This window comes from Protomyctophum parallelum (assembly GCF_964188405.1).
Source record: "Protomyctophum parallelum genome assembly, chromosome: 5".
NCBI classification, from domain to species: Eukaryota; Metazoa; Chordata; class Actinopteri; order Myctophiformes; family Myctophidae; genus Protomyctophum; species Protomyctophum parallelum.
The window spans coordinates 55,239,303-55,255,375 of record NC_139702.1 but is presented as its reverse complement, the minus strand read 5'-3'; the positions used below and the strand labels follow the sequence as shown (position 1 = coordinate 55,255,375).

The window sequence follows — 16,073 nt, the reverse complement described above, 5'->3', positions numbered from 1 at the left end:
CCTGTTTTTGGGTACATACGGCCTGATCAACCATTGTTGAGCTAACCAGGTACCAGGTTAATCGGTTAATCGCGTTTGTAGTTTGTAGTCGCACTAGAGCTCAGTTAGAACTCAGTTGAAAGTAAATTTGGAGTTCACACTGACTTTGACTATGTGCAGTCTTGCTGAAAGCTGGGCTATGTGCATGAGACTACATGCATGATATGTGCCCATATCTGCCAAGATATGTGCATGAGACAATAAACTACTTGAAATGACCAGTAATTTAGTCCATGGCCATGAGAAATGTATTGTTCTGGCTGACTGTATGCTAACCAGTTTTTGCACAGCCCCTTAACCCATTCTGAACGGGCACCCATTTTGGTGTCAGCATCATGTTATGCTTTAGCTATTGAAAAATAGCAGATCTACAAGCTCATATCGCGCCACCGAGTGGCGCGATACGAGCTTGTAGGTCTGCTATTTTTGAAAAAAATCGAAGAACGACTGACATTTTTAGAATCTGATCTCGGGTCAGAATGGGTTCATCAGACCAGTGTGTGTCCGGTGGAAACCTCGTATGAATCTGATCTCAGGTCAGAATGGGTTAAAAATGTTGACTCAATGATAAACTGATTTAATCTCTTTTTGGTAATTTTCCTCATCTCCTGAATTGACAAAGCATTTCACACCAAATGTACAGAAAACCAAAACTACAAAATGTTGGAGTTGTGCCAAAACATATTTAGAAAAATGGATGTAGTGCTCTGCTACAAGCACCTAACCATGCAGTAAGTAACTGTTATTATGCATCATAATTATTTTACTTTAGGGTAAGTGAGTTTGCAGCTTAAAGAATGTGGACACCATTCAAAGTAATAGCGTGACAGAACATAACATGGTACACAGGTCTGTGATTTACGCTAGCCGGTTATTGGCACAAAATGTGTGTGTGTGTGTGTGTGTGTGTGTGTGTGTGTGTGTGTGTGTGTGTGTGTGCGTGTGTGTGCGTGCGTGCGACCGTGCGTGTACGTGCATACGTGCATACAGACAGAGCAGTCTTTTTGGTGGCATGAGGTGTGTAAGAGTCGTTTGTAGTATCATCTAATGTTAGCTTCAGTCTTCATTTCTAGGGTTTAATGAGCATGCATTGTGGATTAACCTCGTTCCCAGGTTTCCTCGTATCAGTCTGCTGATATCAATGACTATAATTAAGTAATTACTGATTTTTTTTTTTTTTAAACAATTGAGAGATATTTTCAGTGTCAGTACAGGTGTGTTTTTTTGATATATGGAATGATCAAGAAATTCTACAAAATAAGTGGTGAATGTATAAACAATGCAATGACAGTATAAGACATATACATTGCATTGATTGTATGGGCCATGTGTACGATGTAAAATATTCCTGAATAATAAATAATAGCTTTAGTGTATTGAGACATTCCAGTGGTAGCCTCTGGCAAGATTTCAATAATTCATGCCAGTAAGCGTTATCTACCCCACACTTAACTGTTTATGATTATGAATACAACCTTCAAATTAAGTAGAATCTTGAATAACTGATCAATGAAATCTGATAACAAGACAAAAGAGTCTAATAATGGCATGGCTTCCCTGTGCAATTGAAAAGGCTTTCAGACAGTCAGCTAAATCAGTAAATCAGTAATCTTGCTAAATTGCTTGGATCCCCCTAAATAAAATTGTACATCTTACGATGTCAAGTGAAAACATTTCTTCAGTCGTACTGTGTGGGAAATTGCTTTCCTTCAACCTTTTACATTGGGCTACAGTGATATTTTGAACAAGAATCACCAACGATGTGCTGAGTACCAAAAAACTTGCGAGTATCGCACCAGGGCAATTTTGGTGCTTCATTTTGATGACACTATTGCCTGAGTTGTCCCATTTGCCCCTGCTGTGCCAAAGCTGACATTAAAATATTACTAGTACACAACAACACTGCTCTGTCTGAGGTTGCTGTTAGATTAAACAGGTGCAAACCATGTCTAAACTGTGCATTTCTGCATTTCACTCAAAAAAAAAAGGATTCCAATCCCTGGATGTCCAAACGCGTAAAATACTTTTGCACTTATGTTGCTGGGCTGTGGTGTAGCAGTTGTGTCAAGTTGAGCTACAGTATCTGGCTCACTGTTGTATTATGTACATGGCAATGTGAGCTGTGCGGTGATTGGTCTTATTTTTTTGGGGAAACCTCTTAGTTCTCCAACACCTTAACGTCACTAAAACTAAGCTTCAGACCTCCCAAAAAGAAAGTGATATGACTACTACTCGCCAAGGAACCCAGCGAAATCCAACACACTTTATTGCTAGTTTGGGATGGCTCGGGGTAGAAGAAAATTGGTATTTAATATGCTCAGAGGAAGATGTCCTATCATACCTGAACCTGTCTAACTACTTCTCCAAAGTGAGTGAGACCCACAGCCACAACAACAGAGGGATCAACTATCTGGTACCCCAGACATTTAGCACAAACATGGGACACTTTTCATTCTACTTTCTTTCTTTATATAATATGGAAAGCCCTTTGCCCTGTTATCTTCCATAAAGGTTTCAAAACTGGCTAGAGAAAAGTGGAGATATTAAATCCCATTGAGAATTGTGTCACACAATTAAATACAGCCATTTTTCCTTTTCTTGATGACCTGTTAATATTCTATGCTCTGTTGATGAATTGAACTTGAACTTTAGCCTAAATGCTTTACTGTACCTCTGTGCTGTTTACATTTTGTGATAAAGTATTCAGTCAATCAAAAGACATAAAGAGATGCAGATGCTGGCCCTTCAGTACGCTGTAAAAACATAACTTTAAAAAAAGAAAAGAAAACCAGTATGTTTTCTCATGCCAATAAAGGTCCTTTGAATTGAATTGAATTGTAATTGTATTATTTACAAAACATTTCCCACACTCAACTCCACTACACAGCACCTAAAAACATTATTAACAAATTATCTGCTCGTGACGGAACGTTCCGCCAATTGGTTTCACGCATCCGCAGTGCCGTCCACTACTATATGTAAACAGACGGACTAAAAAGCGGAATAACTCTAAATCTACGGAGCTCTCCATGGTTCTGATAAAATGCGCGATGTTCAGAGGTCTTTGCTGATTATCCGGTGATCCCGATTGGAACATTGGTGCTTATCTAGAGCAAGGATGGCTTCATTTTAGCTCGCTAGCATTGGCGCTAATTATTTAGCATCTAAGATGGCCGCCCAAGCCAGATGTGTATCCAGCGTGCAACAAACTAAAACGTCTAGCGTTGGCTCTTGCGTCCACCAGGTGGCAGTCAACTTGTTAAGTATTAACCCATTCTGACCTGAGATCAGATTCATACGAGGTTTCCACTGGACACACACTGGTCTGATTAAACCCATTCTGACCTGAGATCAGATTCTAAAAATGTCAGTCGTTCTTCGATTTAAAAAAAAATAGCAGACCTACAAGCTCGTATCGCGCCACTCGGTGGCGCGATATGAGCTTGTAGATCTGCTATTTTTCAATAGCTAAAGCATAACATGATGCCAACACCAAAATGGGTGCCCGGTCAGAATGGGTTAAACAAGTCTATGGGTCTTTATGAAAAGTAAGCCGACATTAGACATACTATGTAAACAAAGTGCACATTGTCGTTGTCAGACAGAAAATCTCTTGTAGATCTCTTGTAGGCTATTTTACTATGTTCTAAATAGTAACAAAAAAGGAACATTTTGGATATTACACAATATGGCAAGTGACTTGTGTGTGCCTGTACAACACTATATTTTAAAATAAAGCTTTAATATGTTATTTTGAGTATCATAAGAATATATCATTCATTGACCATATTATATGTAAATTGTCACACTACACTAATCCAACTAATTCAATTAAGTGCAATGCATTATGGTAAACAAATCTGTCATGGTACACACAATCCTGAGGGTTAACTCTGAGACTGTAAAAGATGTCTGCACACTTGGAGATAAATTAACACGTAACACTAAATTAACATTAACACTCAAAACTTTGTGGCGTACAGTACGTGCCGTGACTGAGAAAAAAAAAGAAAATATAATAAATAAATAAAAGTGAAGTTGGTGGAAGAACGGGGCCTCTGAGCCACAGGGAAGCCCAAGTCAAGTAGAGGTAACTACTCTGGAAATGTTAGGTTAGATGAGATTCCACTGCCACTCTAATCCTTCCTGGGGCCTCTGAGTTAACAGGAGAGAGAGAGAGAGACAGAGAGAGAGAGAGAGAGAGAGAGAGAGAGAGAGAGAGATGAGACACAGAGTTGAGAGGGAGACAGTGACAGTGAGAAGAGATAGAGAAAGGGGAAGGGAGGAGAGAGAGAGAGAGAGACAGAGCGAGAGAGAGAGAGAGAGAGAGAGAGAGAGAGAGAGAGAGAGAGAAAAAAAACAGAGCGTTCCGCAGAACAGCACAGCAGTGACACGGGGCAATCCTCTAGGGTCTTGCATTAGCGCGCTAAATTAAAGGGGGTATTAGATTAAATTGGCTCTCCGATTTCAGGGGTGTGAGTAAAATTCTGATTTGCATTTTTCCAGCGCTGCTTAAGATATAATTAGTTCAGGGTGATTCCCATGTGGAAAACACTGACAGCCAAATCTAACTGGCTGCTGCTATGTTATCATCTCCTTCCAACGGGCAAGAGGAACAGTCTGTTAATGTTTGTATACGTGTGCGTGTGTGTCTGTGCATGTGTGTGGTTGGGGGATGGGGGATGTTTTTTAAGTGTGTGTGTGTGTGTGTGTGTGTGTGTGTGTGTGTGTGTGTGTGTGTGTGTGTGTGTGTGTGTGTGTGTGTGTGTTTCTGTATAGTGTACCTGGACACATTATGTTACTATGCATTATGTGTGTGGGCTGGAAATTCTCATTCCCAGACTCAACTTCAATACTTGTTTAACACATATTTCTACCATATTGAGCTATACATTATTGTTTACAGAACAGGTACTATATGCCAAAATACAAAACAACAACAAAGATACAAACACAAACACAAAATGTTGTCAAATCCAGTATGTTGCCTCATCCCTGGGTCGCCTTTTAAAACGTGCCCGTTTCCGTAGCAGAAGGTGATTCTGTAATTACATATGCAGAGTAAAAAAAAAAATACAGTAATTACCGGTAGACGAACCCATAATATGAATTACTGAAGTCAGCGAAGCACCCCTTTTTCCTTCTCTTTAAAAAGCAAGTTTGGATTTGTGTATGAGGGGGATTTTTTCACACCCTGTGTAATTCTAACTGTCTTGGCCAAATGGATGTTTTCCCAAAAGTATGTGTACCCATGCATTATGGATGCAGGGCCACCCCTCTGGACACCTGTTTCAGACACCTGTTAGTACATCTAGCCCATTCTGAACGGGAACCCATTTTGGTGTCAGCATCATGTCATGCTTTAGCTTTTGAAAAATAGCAGATCTACAAGCTCATAGCGCGCCACCGAGTGGCGCGCTACGAGCTTGTAGGTCTGCTATTTTTGAAAAATCGAAGAACGACTGACATGTTTTTTAATCTGATCTCAGGTCAGAATGGGTTCATCAGACCAGTGTGTGTCCTAGTGGAAACCTCGTATGAATCTGATCTCAGGTCAGAATGGGCTAGGGAGGAAACATCAAATGAGCCTCCTATTACCGCCTCTCTCTCTGGTGTAGATTCCACTATAACCCCATACCACACTTCCTGTATTTAAAAACTATCCCTGAGTGCTTCCTCTCGTCATGTGTCTGTGAAGTGCTTTCATTTACAAACAACACACCTGCATTCAACTAAATATATATGGCATAACTCTTAACTGTCTGGTTGGTATTTCTATACTTTTGTTTTTTTAAAGCCTAATCTTAAAGTCCGAGTTATAGTTATATGATGCGTCGTGAGCAAGGGGGGCAGTCAGACAGATATTTTGTGAAGCCTATAAGGAAATCGCGATTCATATAATGGCCTGTTGTGGCGCTGTCATTGGACCCAGAAAAACCCATAGCCCCATAGAAGTCCATGTATTTGGGCCCAACTTCACCTAGACTGTATTACCTTAATAAACATGGTCATGAATACTTTCTGCTTCCAGTCACTAGTTTAAAGTCTCATTTCTAATGTCATAATATTCTTTTTGGAAAATTATGGTCCCATTAATTAAAGAAATGACCATGAAGTCGCGTATGTTCTGAGGGGCGTGGCTACCGTTACAGTCTATGATCGGGATTCCCCTCCCACTCGAGTCAAAATAAAAACCAACGGAGAAGAAGGGGGGGAAGTCCCGCCTCGTGTCTGGGCCAGCCAATGGCCAGCTGGGCCAAAACGGATCTAGAAATATGGCGATTTACATCAGGAATTACCATAGAATTACAGGCTTCATTTTACGTCCATGTTAGACCCGGGGGAACGCTTTGTCCATATTTTTTACAGTCTATGGTCGTGAGCTTGTAGATTGGCAATCGTTTCATAGGTCATTGCACGCACACACGATTATAAACAATCGTTAATTTCACACCTCAACAAAGTTTCCAAAGGCTGCCGAGTGTCACACCAGCGCGCAGATATGAGCCTATGGATGCATATCAATGCCCATATTGTGACCAGTGCAGGTGTTAACCCATTCTGGGTGGGAACCCCTTATGGTCTATTGTAAAATAGCAGATCTACAAGCTCGGTCTGCTATTTTTGAAAAATCTTGAAAATGTGGCGCAAATCTTTGAATATATATTCTTTCAGAGCGAACATTTTTAACTCAAATCTTTGCTTCTGGGGGGGTGCCTGGAACAACATATTTTCAGATTGGGGTCGGCTGCCAATTACATATATTTTTGGGGCTCCTTCACATGAAAAAGGGTTGAGCACCACTGACATAGAAACATGGGTTTTTCAGAAAACTGTCAGGATTTAGAAGGCATTTGTAGAATCGTCCTCAGGCCTAAATGGTGCACATGGAGCGTCCCTGCCGTCCCACCAAATTGCATCAGCAATCAGCAATGCAACACTGTGTATAAACCAGGCAATCAAGCAACCCCAGTCTCAGGTGACCAGCTCTCTAACCCATTCTGACCTGAGATCAGATTCATACGAGGTTTCCGCCGGACACACACTGGTCTGATGAACCCATTCTGACCTGAGATCAGATTCTAAAAATGTCAGTCGTCAGTCGATTTTTCAAAAATAGCAGACCTACAAGCTCGTAGCGCGCGCCACTCGGTGGCGCGCTATGAGCTTGTAGATCTGCTATTTTTCAATAGCTAAAGCATAACATGATGCTAACACCAAAATGGGTGCCCGTTCAGAATGGGCTAGTCTCAGGTGACCAGCTCTCTAATCTCGCTCCACTCAGAATGAAGGTCTGGAGGAATGATCACGTGAAATAATGGATTGAATGAGTGAGTAGCTCACATGCTGGGTTGTGGCTAAACTGTTGATTGAGTGGTGACAGTACCAGAGTCCCTGCGAACCAAAATTATGTCGAACATCTATCAGCTAAATTATAAGAGAAATGAATTCAAACATTGCCTGAGGTATGTGCACTGCACACTATAAACAAACGCCATGTTTGTTTCCAATTTACAATTACACTTTATGCAATTTAGGCATTTAATTAGCACCTCTTAATCCAGAATGATTTACAGTTCAAGGACACAAGGTAATACATCAAACACAGATAGTCATCAAGAATCATAAGCCAGCTGAGAACCTAATATCTGTCTAACAGTAGATCGTCTATACAGTGAAGCTATGAGTATATACATTATAGAGTGCTATGTCTACATAAAATGCTATCTAAATTATAAGTTTAGCCTTTGAGTATACGCCTGTAAGGTCGTCGAGGATAGTGCAAGTGCTACGGAGTAAGATGGAGTCTCAAGAGGTGAGTTTTCAGACTGGGAGTTTTCAGATTGGGAGTGACTCTGCAGTTGTGTTTGCAATGGGAAGTTCATTCCATTGTTTTGGAGCCAGAAGGGAGAAGAGTCACGCGCGAGGTCGAGGTCTTGCCCTGAAAATTAATTTTCAGGGCAAGACCCCATTTGAAAAGTACCCCCAGTTTGACATGCAGAGGCTACTGACCCCCATTTAATGCCATTTATATCTGGGACCCCCCCCCCCCCCCCAGGGGCCACAAGGGGCCGCTCTGCGGGCCGCAGATGGCCCGCGGGCCGCTAATTGGGTAACCCTGGTGTACACTCTTGATGGGCTAGGTCCTTCCCAGCTATTGGAAGGGCCCATACACATGGGCTGTCACATACTGTCAGCGGCCCTGCTCCCTTCTGTTCACTTTGCAATGCAAGCCTGGGATACAAGGCTTAACCCCAACCCCATATGACCATTATGTATGTTTGGCCAGGATTGTTTCCGATTTCAAGCCGAGTGGCCCCCCCTAGTCCAGACAAATACCCCCAAAACACTACCATGTCTCAGTTTTGCAACATCAGACCAAATTGTCTCATTTTCGGTTTTATAGACGTTTATCCTGTTCTGTTTGTGTACATCTAAGCACACGCACACCTAAGCAATCAGAAAACAACGAGCAATGAGTGTCTGAATTAATTGTTGATGCATGTCAATCAGTCGTTGCCTGTATGCAACACCTACAGACAGTAGATGGTGCGTATGCATGTCCATGAATGGGCGTGCGCATGCAGGAACATGCAGTGAGTTAAGGGTCCCGGTTTCGGGGGCTGAACCTGCATTGGTTTCATAACTGCAGTATGAAATCAGAATGTATGCTTTGGGATCGATAAAGGGTTGTCTACTTGAATCTTTTCCTAATTGTAAGCCTACTGTAACAAAACAAAGAGAAAAATAAGAGAAAATAGAAAGAAAAACTTTTTTTCATAATTTATCTTGTGAGGAAAGGAAATTTGTCTTGGTTTTATTTTTCAAATTATACTATGGGCACGTTTGGAAATAGCGCACTGAGCGCACTGTGCAATGCAAACTAATAGGCCAGTGTGCTCCGGTGCGGTATTTCCGAACGCGCCCTATACCTATACTATTTGTGCCTCATACTGTATGTATAGTAATAAAAGTACAAACATGCACGCACGCACGCACGCATGCAAGCACACCGATTCCCGCTGTAGCTGTACACAGAATCCTAGGTAAACAAATCAAGTTGTATGTTGTAAAATACTGTATCTTTCATTACAATCAACCCCTCGACATTACATTTCATATTTCATCAACCAGCTTGAATTCATCCAAGTACTGAAAAACTAAATTACTATACTGTATGTAAAAAAAAGACAATAGGATTCCCTGCTTAACACATTTCATACTACAATCGCTATGCACTGTGCATGCTGTATATTTTGTCCTCAATATTGATGAGACTTATTGTGAACTCTAAAAGCTTCAAACGTTCAATGTTTTGGAAATCAAGGATCAACTGATTGATTATTGAGCGTTTCTTTTCCCCTGTACAGCTGAAGAGACCACACTTTTATGACTTGAGAGCTACTTTCAAAATGACCAGCTCAACCAGACCCCAAAAAATATTATATTATCCCATTGCTGGAAATAGTTTTAAGAAATGACTTGAAGGGGCTTTGGGATAGCGGCGCTGGTGTTACATAGAAAACAAACACACTCGGAATGGGAAATGGAATTTGTACTGTTTTGTTTTGTAAAACTTTGTAATGCTATTGACATAAGTTTGTGCACGAAATAAGGCTTCCCTTTATTTTTTTCATTATCCCTTTGTGACTCCAGCACCTCACTTACGTTTTTTTTTAGCAGATGAGCGGTGGTTCTTTTTACATTTTTGCGCAAAACTCTTGAAAAGTATTGCATTGTGGGTTTGAGCTGACAGGCCCTATTTGATGTCAATCAATGAAGTCACCTTAATTCAAGTTGCAGCTGCTTACTTTCTTCTTTTTGAGGGTTATACACAGGTTTAATGTTTGTCTTTAGTTCAAAGTTTGTTTAGTAAACGCATTGACAATGAAGGGAAATTTATGTCATAATGTGTCATTTACGTCATATTGTCTCTCATATTGGAAAAAATAACACGGTACAACATTGAAAATTAACCGTGGAAATCTGTACTGTAGTCCCCGGCTGGATTTGGTGCACAGAACAAATACAGTAAAACAGCAGGGAAGAAAAAAGTGTTTCTGCCATCCTAAATGATATTCCATGATGCTGTAGTGTAGATAAAGTTGCACGTTGGGGATAATCTTTCATTTCAATCAAGCCCCTTGGTATTAGTAGCTCCAATTTCAGAGAAACTAAACAATGCATAAACATATAAAATATGATCCAAACCATGTAATCATGTTATCAATCTCAATATTCAACAAAATCATTGCAATATGATGTTGTAGAGATTTTAACCATTTGAACCCTAGCGTCCCTAATCTAGGCATGCCATAACAAGTGAACATTTTGGCGAAAAACAGCAAATCTACAAGCTCACAACAAATCTGGTACTTTTGAGCGCAGAGATTTGGTGTAGAGGGGGAAAAATGAGGTAGACCAAAGGGGAACCATGGTCAAAACGTATATAGGGTAGTGGTTTCCAACCTTTTCTCAAACAGAACCCACTTGAAAATCTTGAAAGCGTTTTTGGCAGACCCATCTGACCACTTAAGCCAATAATGTGCATTCTCAGAGCATTATTTTAACTATCAATAAAATCGAATCCGATGGTGATAAACACATTGATCATGTTACGGTACCAATGTAGTATAGTATTCCTATGGACACTGCCAACCAACCACTACACTTCCACGCTTTAACCAGCATAGTCTCCACACTGTGCTCAGGACATATATGCCTTGAAAAACATATGAATAAATAAATACTAACTAATGTGTAATATTCTCTTTCACTCCCTCATCACAACATGGCCTTCTAGGACATTGGTTCCCAAACTTGATACTCTTTCTGAGTTACAGACCCATAAGGGTCCATTTGGTTCCTAACTATATCATTTAGCTGATGGGGACCCCCTGGAACTCCCTCAAGGACCCCTGGGGGTCTCCGGGGCCCCACTTTGGGAACCACTGTTCTAGCTAGGACATGTATGAGCACACACAGTCACACACTCAGGTAAAGTGCATTGTCTGTGATCAATTATTCATATTTTCACAGTTTCACTAGAACATGCTGTGAGCACTGGACACAGTGCTTTATAACTTTAAGGCATGATCACAATGTGACAATGTTCATCGAAAGACTAAGCAAAACAATGAATTTCCAATGAGAAACAAAAGGTTTCTCAAGTTCTATTCCCAATCATAAGCACTCATGACTGACACATTGTGAAGGAAGGACTCATCCTGTCTGTACCCTATGTACGGTAGATTTATTTCCCTCCTTTAAAAAAAAAAAAGTGTATTAATCACTTTAACTATAGTGTCCCTATTTTGGACAAATGTATAACTGTTCAATTTACAGTACTAGACCACAATTTAAGTAAGTTTGTAGAGTTTGTGGATCGTGGATTTGTCCTAGGACGAAGTACATAGTGCTTAAGTGGTTACGTAATATCTCATGATTAACCTCTTTTTATTCTGTGTAATAACTTAATTAATTAGCCCAATCATCTGGCCCCCAGGGTGCATCTGTCGGTGACTCATCCATAGAGGGTACATGTAGAGTCACGGAGGCAGTTCAAATTGTCAGGATGAACACCACCACCCTAGCTCCTTTTTTTACAATTATAATTCTGCGTTGGTCCTGCCATGCAGTAAATGTCAGTCCGTAAATAAATCTATTACAATACAGCAATTAAAAACAACATCACCCTTTCAACGTGTTCCAATGAATGCTCCCCACTACCTGTCAATTACATTGGTTGGCAAATGTATATTTTCATCTTCCCATTTGTTTAGTTGTGCAGGAAGTGCCTCTATCGCACTGATTTCATTGCACCCCCCCACCCCCCCATCCCCCCCCAATGCCCAGACCCCCCCTCCCCCCCCCCCCCATTCTGTGCATCACTGAGTAGTCTGATCTATACTTGGCCCATAATGTGGGCCCAAATAGAATATAAAATGATTTCACCTCAACCCCCTCATATGCGCAATCAATTCATATAGGATCAGTGGGGATAGGATCGCTCTACTGGAGCGGCTCAATCCCCTATGTGAGGAGGTGGTGGTGGTGTTGGAGTGTGTGTATGGGGTGGGGGGGGGGGGCGGGGGGGTTACTGGGGATGGTGTTTTGAGAAACACCATCAGCAGCAGCCCCCTGCCATCGCTCTCAGCATCTTCCCGGTGGTCGGAGGAGGCTGAGGCTTTGTGGGATATTGATTCTCTCGCACACACCCCCTCCCCCCCCCCCCCCTTTCCCCCCCCTACACCACCACCACCCCCACCCCCCCTTTCCCGCCCCGTCTAGAGACGGTTTCCATAATTGGTTAAAATGACCGAGTGCAGAGAGAGGGATGGCTCTCTGTGCTGTGCTGCCTGAAAAACCATTTCCCAGCCTTGCCTTGGAGCCGAGCCAAGCCCAGGGTTGTTCGGATGCGTTCCAGCCCCGGCGCTGACTGGCAGCAATTAGGGGTGTCTGAGCCAAGCTCAGCTTGCGCTCCGCACAAACACCCCTAATTACTGCCAATTAGGCTAGGCGGGTAGGCAGATTTGAGAAGCCGGGGGGGTCGTTCAGGCATGGGTGGGCATGGAAACAATTTTCAAGGGCTTAGAAAACGTGACTGGATGAAAAGGTTAATGCTTTGGAGTGCAAGGGGATAATAACAAAAGAAAAAGGGGTGGGGAGGTGGGAAGGGGGGGGTGCAGCCTCCCCTGCATGGTTCTCACCTCCAGCGATGAGCCGGGCTTCTTTTTCAGCTCCTCGCATTTCCTGAACTTGCAGATCTGGTGGCCCGTTTTGCGGTTCCGACAACTGCTGCACACGCCGCAGTTGATTAGCCGCCGGCAGGGCGCACAGACCCCACACCTTTTCCTCTTCTTCTTCGCCGGGTTTCCACTGGACGCCGAGGAATTATTCTGTGGGCAGTCCGCCAGATTGGCAATTTGAAACGCACTGTCTGTAACGGCTGCCGCCGAGGCTGCTGCGGGGGAGTGAAGGGCTGTCATGACGATGACCCCGGGAGGTAATGAGATGCCCCCTAAAGCCGGAATGGCGGAAAAAGTTCCAACGCGTTCCTGGAGATTCATTATCTCTGCTTCAGCGGCGCCGCATTTCAGCTTGTTCATGCATTCTCCTCCCGCTGCCAGAGGTCTGCAGTGTTCAGGGGATAAGGTAGAGAGGAAATTATTATTTGCCATTTGCAGCGTCTCTGGCAGCACGCCAGGCTTCCCCGGCCTCTGGGAGTCATTTCTATGCATGCCGGTCCTATTAGGGTTTATTGCCGCCGCCGTTTTCCTCCCCCAAAGCATGGCGGCGTTATCACAGTTCCACGGGGACATTCCGGCGATCCGGGCACTGGGGAAAATGGGTGTCGTGATGCGGGCGATCTTGGCCGTCTGTGGAAATGCCCCATTGGTTTTGTAAAAGTTTGCAAATGACCGGTACCTCTCCATCTCGGCATTGTAATCCAAAAGCTGACTTAATCCACCATCCAGGTTATCCTTTTGCAACAGGGCGGACACGTCTGCATTTGCCTGTGCATTTTCAATGCAAAGCGCTGCGTTTATGCTTGACATGGCTGGGGGACGGGGAGGGAGGAGGGGGCGAGGTTGAGGGCTAATGAGAGGAGAGTAGGGTCACTGTGGGCCTTCGTCAAAATTGAAGCTGGTTACCAACAATGCGATACCATCCTGGTTTGCCTTCCACGGTGCTAAAAATGAAACAAACAATAATTACAGATACATCAAATACATCATACATTATTTTCCCTATAACCCCCCCCCCCCCCAACACACACACACAGACACAGACACACACACACACACAACTTTACTTCCAAAAAGATGAAAGCTAAACATTTGATGAAGTGGCTGACACATCATTTATGCTCTGCATTATTTTATAATGAAATAAACCTTACATACTCTGTATGATCACTATATCTGGTGACAACGTGATGGCTGACAGACCAAAATGTCATAATAATGGGAAAGAGAATTAGCATGCTAGAAAAGATGGCAGACATTTGAGATTTTTTCTGTTAGATCTATTGTCAAGACATTCTCAGATATTATGAACGAAGTCTAATTAAACTCCTTTCACGGGATGTAATTAACATATCCAGTATATAGATAAACAAAGCAATGTTTCTTAATATGATATTAACATAACTATCCTCCGGTATAAAAAAATACATTCAACGAAATCTGAAATTCAGAAAGAGAAAAGTCAGCGGAAAACTCAACAGAATCCACAATAAAGTACCACAAAGGTACCTATAGCCTGCTATCACAAGCACTTTGAATAAGTGCTTACGACTGAACTCACAGTATAAGATGTCAAATGTTACATCAAAACAAACTTTTGGGTGCTATAGACAAGAGAAACACAGTAAAATGTCCAAATCGGTGATCTTATCTGTATGGTAGTAAAGCAGCCAGCCAGTCGCCTCCATGTAAATGCAGCTATAAAGTCCAGCCTGTTAAGAGCACCTGGTATTCATTCATGGCCAGATCTATTGCATTTACTCAATGGCATGGAGTGCATTGCATATAGTTTCACTGGTGAATTACAATCCAGATCATAGGAGCAGACCCACTACGGTGTCAGCAGCCTTAGGACAGGGTTGTGCATGCGCGTGCGTGCTGTATGTATGTGTGTGTGTGTGTGTGTGTGTGCGTGCGTGTGTGCACACACGCGCACATGTGTGTGTGCGTGCGTTTGTGTGTGTGTGTGTGTGTGTGTGTGTGTTGCCTCCATTTCCTTTGACTCTCTCCATCCTTCACTCTGTCTGGATTCAGTTTCCACAGATAAAAGGCCATTAGACGCATCTCTCCCCTACTTCCATTACCTTTCTTTCTGGGCATTTTCTGTCTTTTAACTGCTAATTCTGATCAATAGCTATACACACTAAAGCATTTTCAAATCACTTCCATAAACCAAAACAGCTGTCTAAAAAAAAACACACATTAAAAACAAAATAATATAATAAAATGCAGTTCAGGACTGTGTTTGGGTGCAGTCTTTGCCAGGGCAATATCTAAAAGCTTCTAAACGTGCTCTAGAATGTAGGCTATGGGCATGAAAAATAATTTCATATATTATGCTGGTGGTGGGGCTATCTATTGTTTGTTTTCAAAATGTTCCCACCACTAAATCTTGTTGAAGGAAAAGCTTTAAGAATTTGCATCCATATATCCTCGTGCTATATCATTAATTTCCCTCATTATAAATCCACGTCTGTGACTGTGATATGTAGTTTGACTGTGGATGTGGCATCGAAAACAAGCCAGCGACGTGACCACCAGTAAACAAAACCGCCACGGCTTAATGATCGGCCCTCCTCAGGGTCATTATTACTTAATCAATTCACCCCCGGAGCGAAATACCAGCCCAAAGGCAATCAAGTCACGGACATTGATTTTGAGCCTGTAAACAAAGTTTAGAGAGACAGAAATGTTCAATACTTGGGGGGGGGGGGGGGGGGGGGGGGGTGGACATACAGAAAAAGGGGAATGAGAGAAAGAAGAGAGAGAGGTGCACGTCACGTGAGTGAGAGAAGCGGAAAGAAGAAAGAAACTATACAGCCACGTCCGATGACGAGCTATTGTGCATCCGCACCACGATGTGTAATTATATATATTTAGACATTTAATTAGATCAAATGTCATGATGCAATCAATCCAAATTGTTGCGCGAGTTGTTCAAAAATATCCCGATAATATAGTCCCTGGCATTTCCTGGAGAATTTGGGAAACACCTATTAAGCAGAAATAAATCGGGAGAGATGAGAAAGGGACATGCAACAATATGACACTAGATGGCAAAATATGGGACGAGAGCATCACCTACCAGGTTGCTGTTAAAGAGGAAATCCCAGTCTGCTACCAGTCTGAAAATATACAGCGGCACATTACTGCGAGGCGATGTGGGGCGAAATAATGCAAATAATACGTGAGAAGACGCGCAGACACATGTATAGCCTGACTGCGAAGAAGGGAGAATAAAGTGAGTGTGCGCTCAAAACAAAAGGACCATTTTTGCCCGACTTT

The 16,073-nt window shown here is 42.4% G+C and overlaps 1 protein-coding gene across 1 annotated transcript in view; it reads right to left on the bottom strand.

The window, feature by feature from the left end:
* The window catches only part of cxxc4 (CXXC finger 4), a gene marked incomplete at both ends in the record, with an annotated part of 58,120 nt that extends 44,522 nt beyond the window's left edge, over window positions 1-13,598 (bottom strand). The window contains one exon of the mRNA XM_083764815.1: window positions 12,750-13,598. Coding sequence (XP_083620941.1) covers window positions 12,750-13,598 — 849 coding nt within the window. The remainder of the gene's footprint in view (window positions 1-12,749) is intronic.
* Window positions 13,599-16,073: the final 2,475 nt, after the last annotated feature.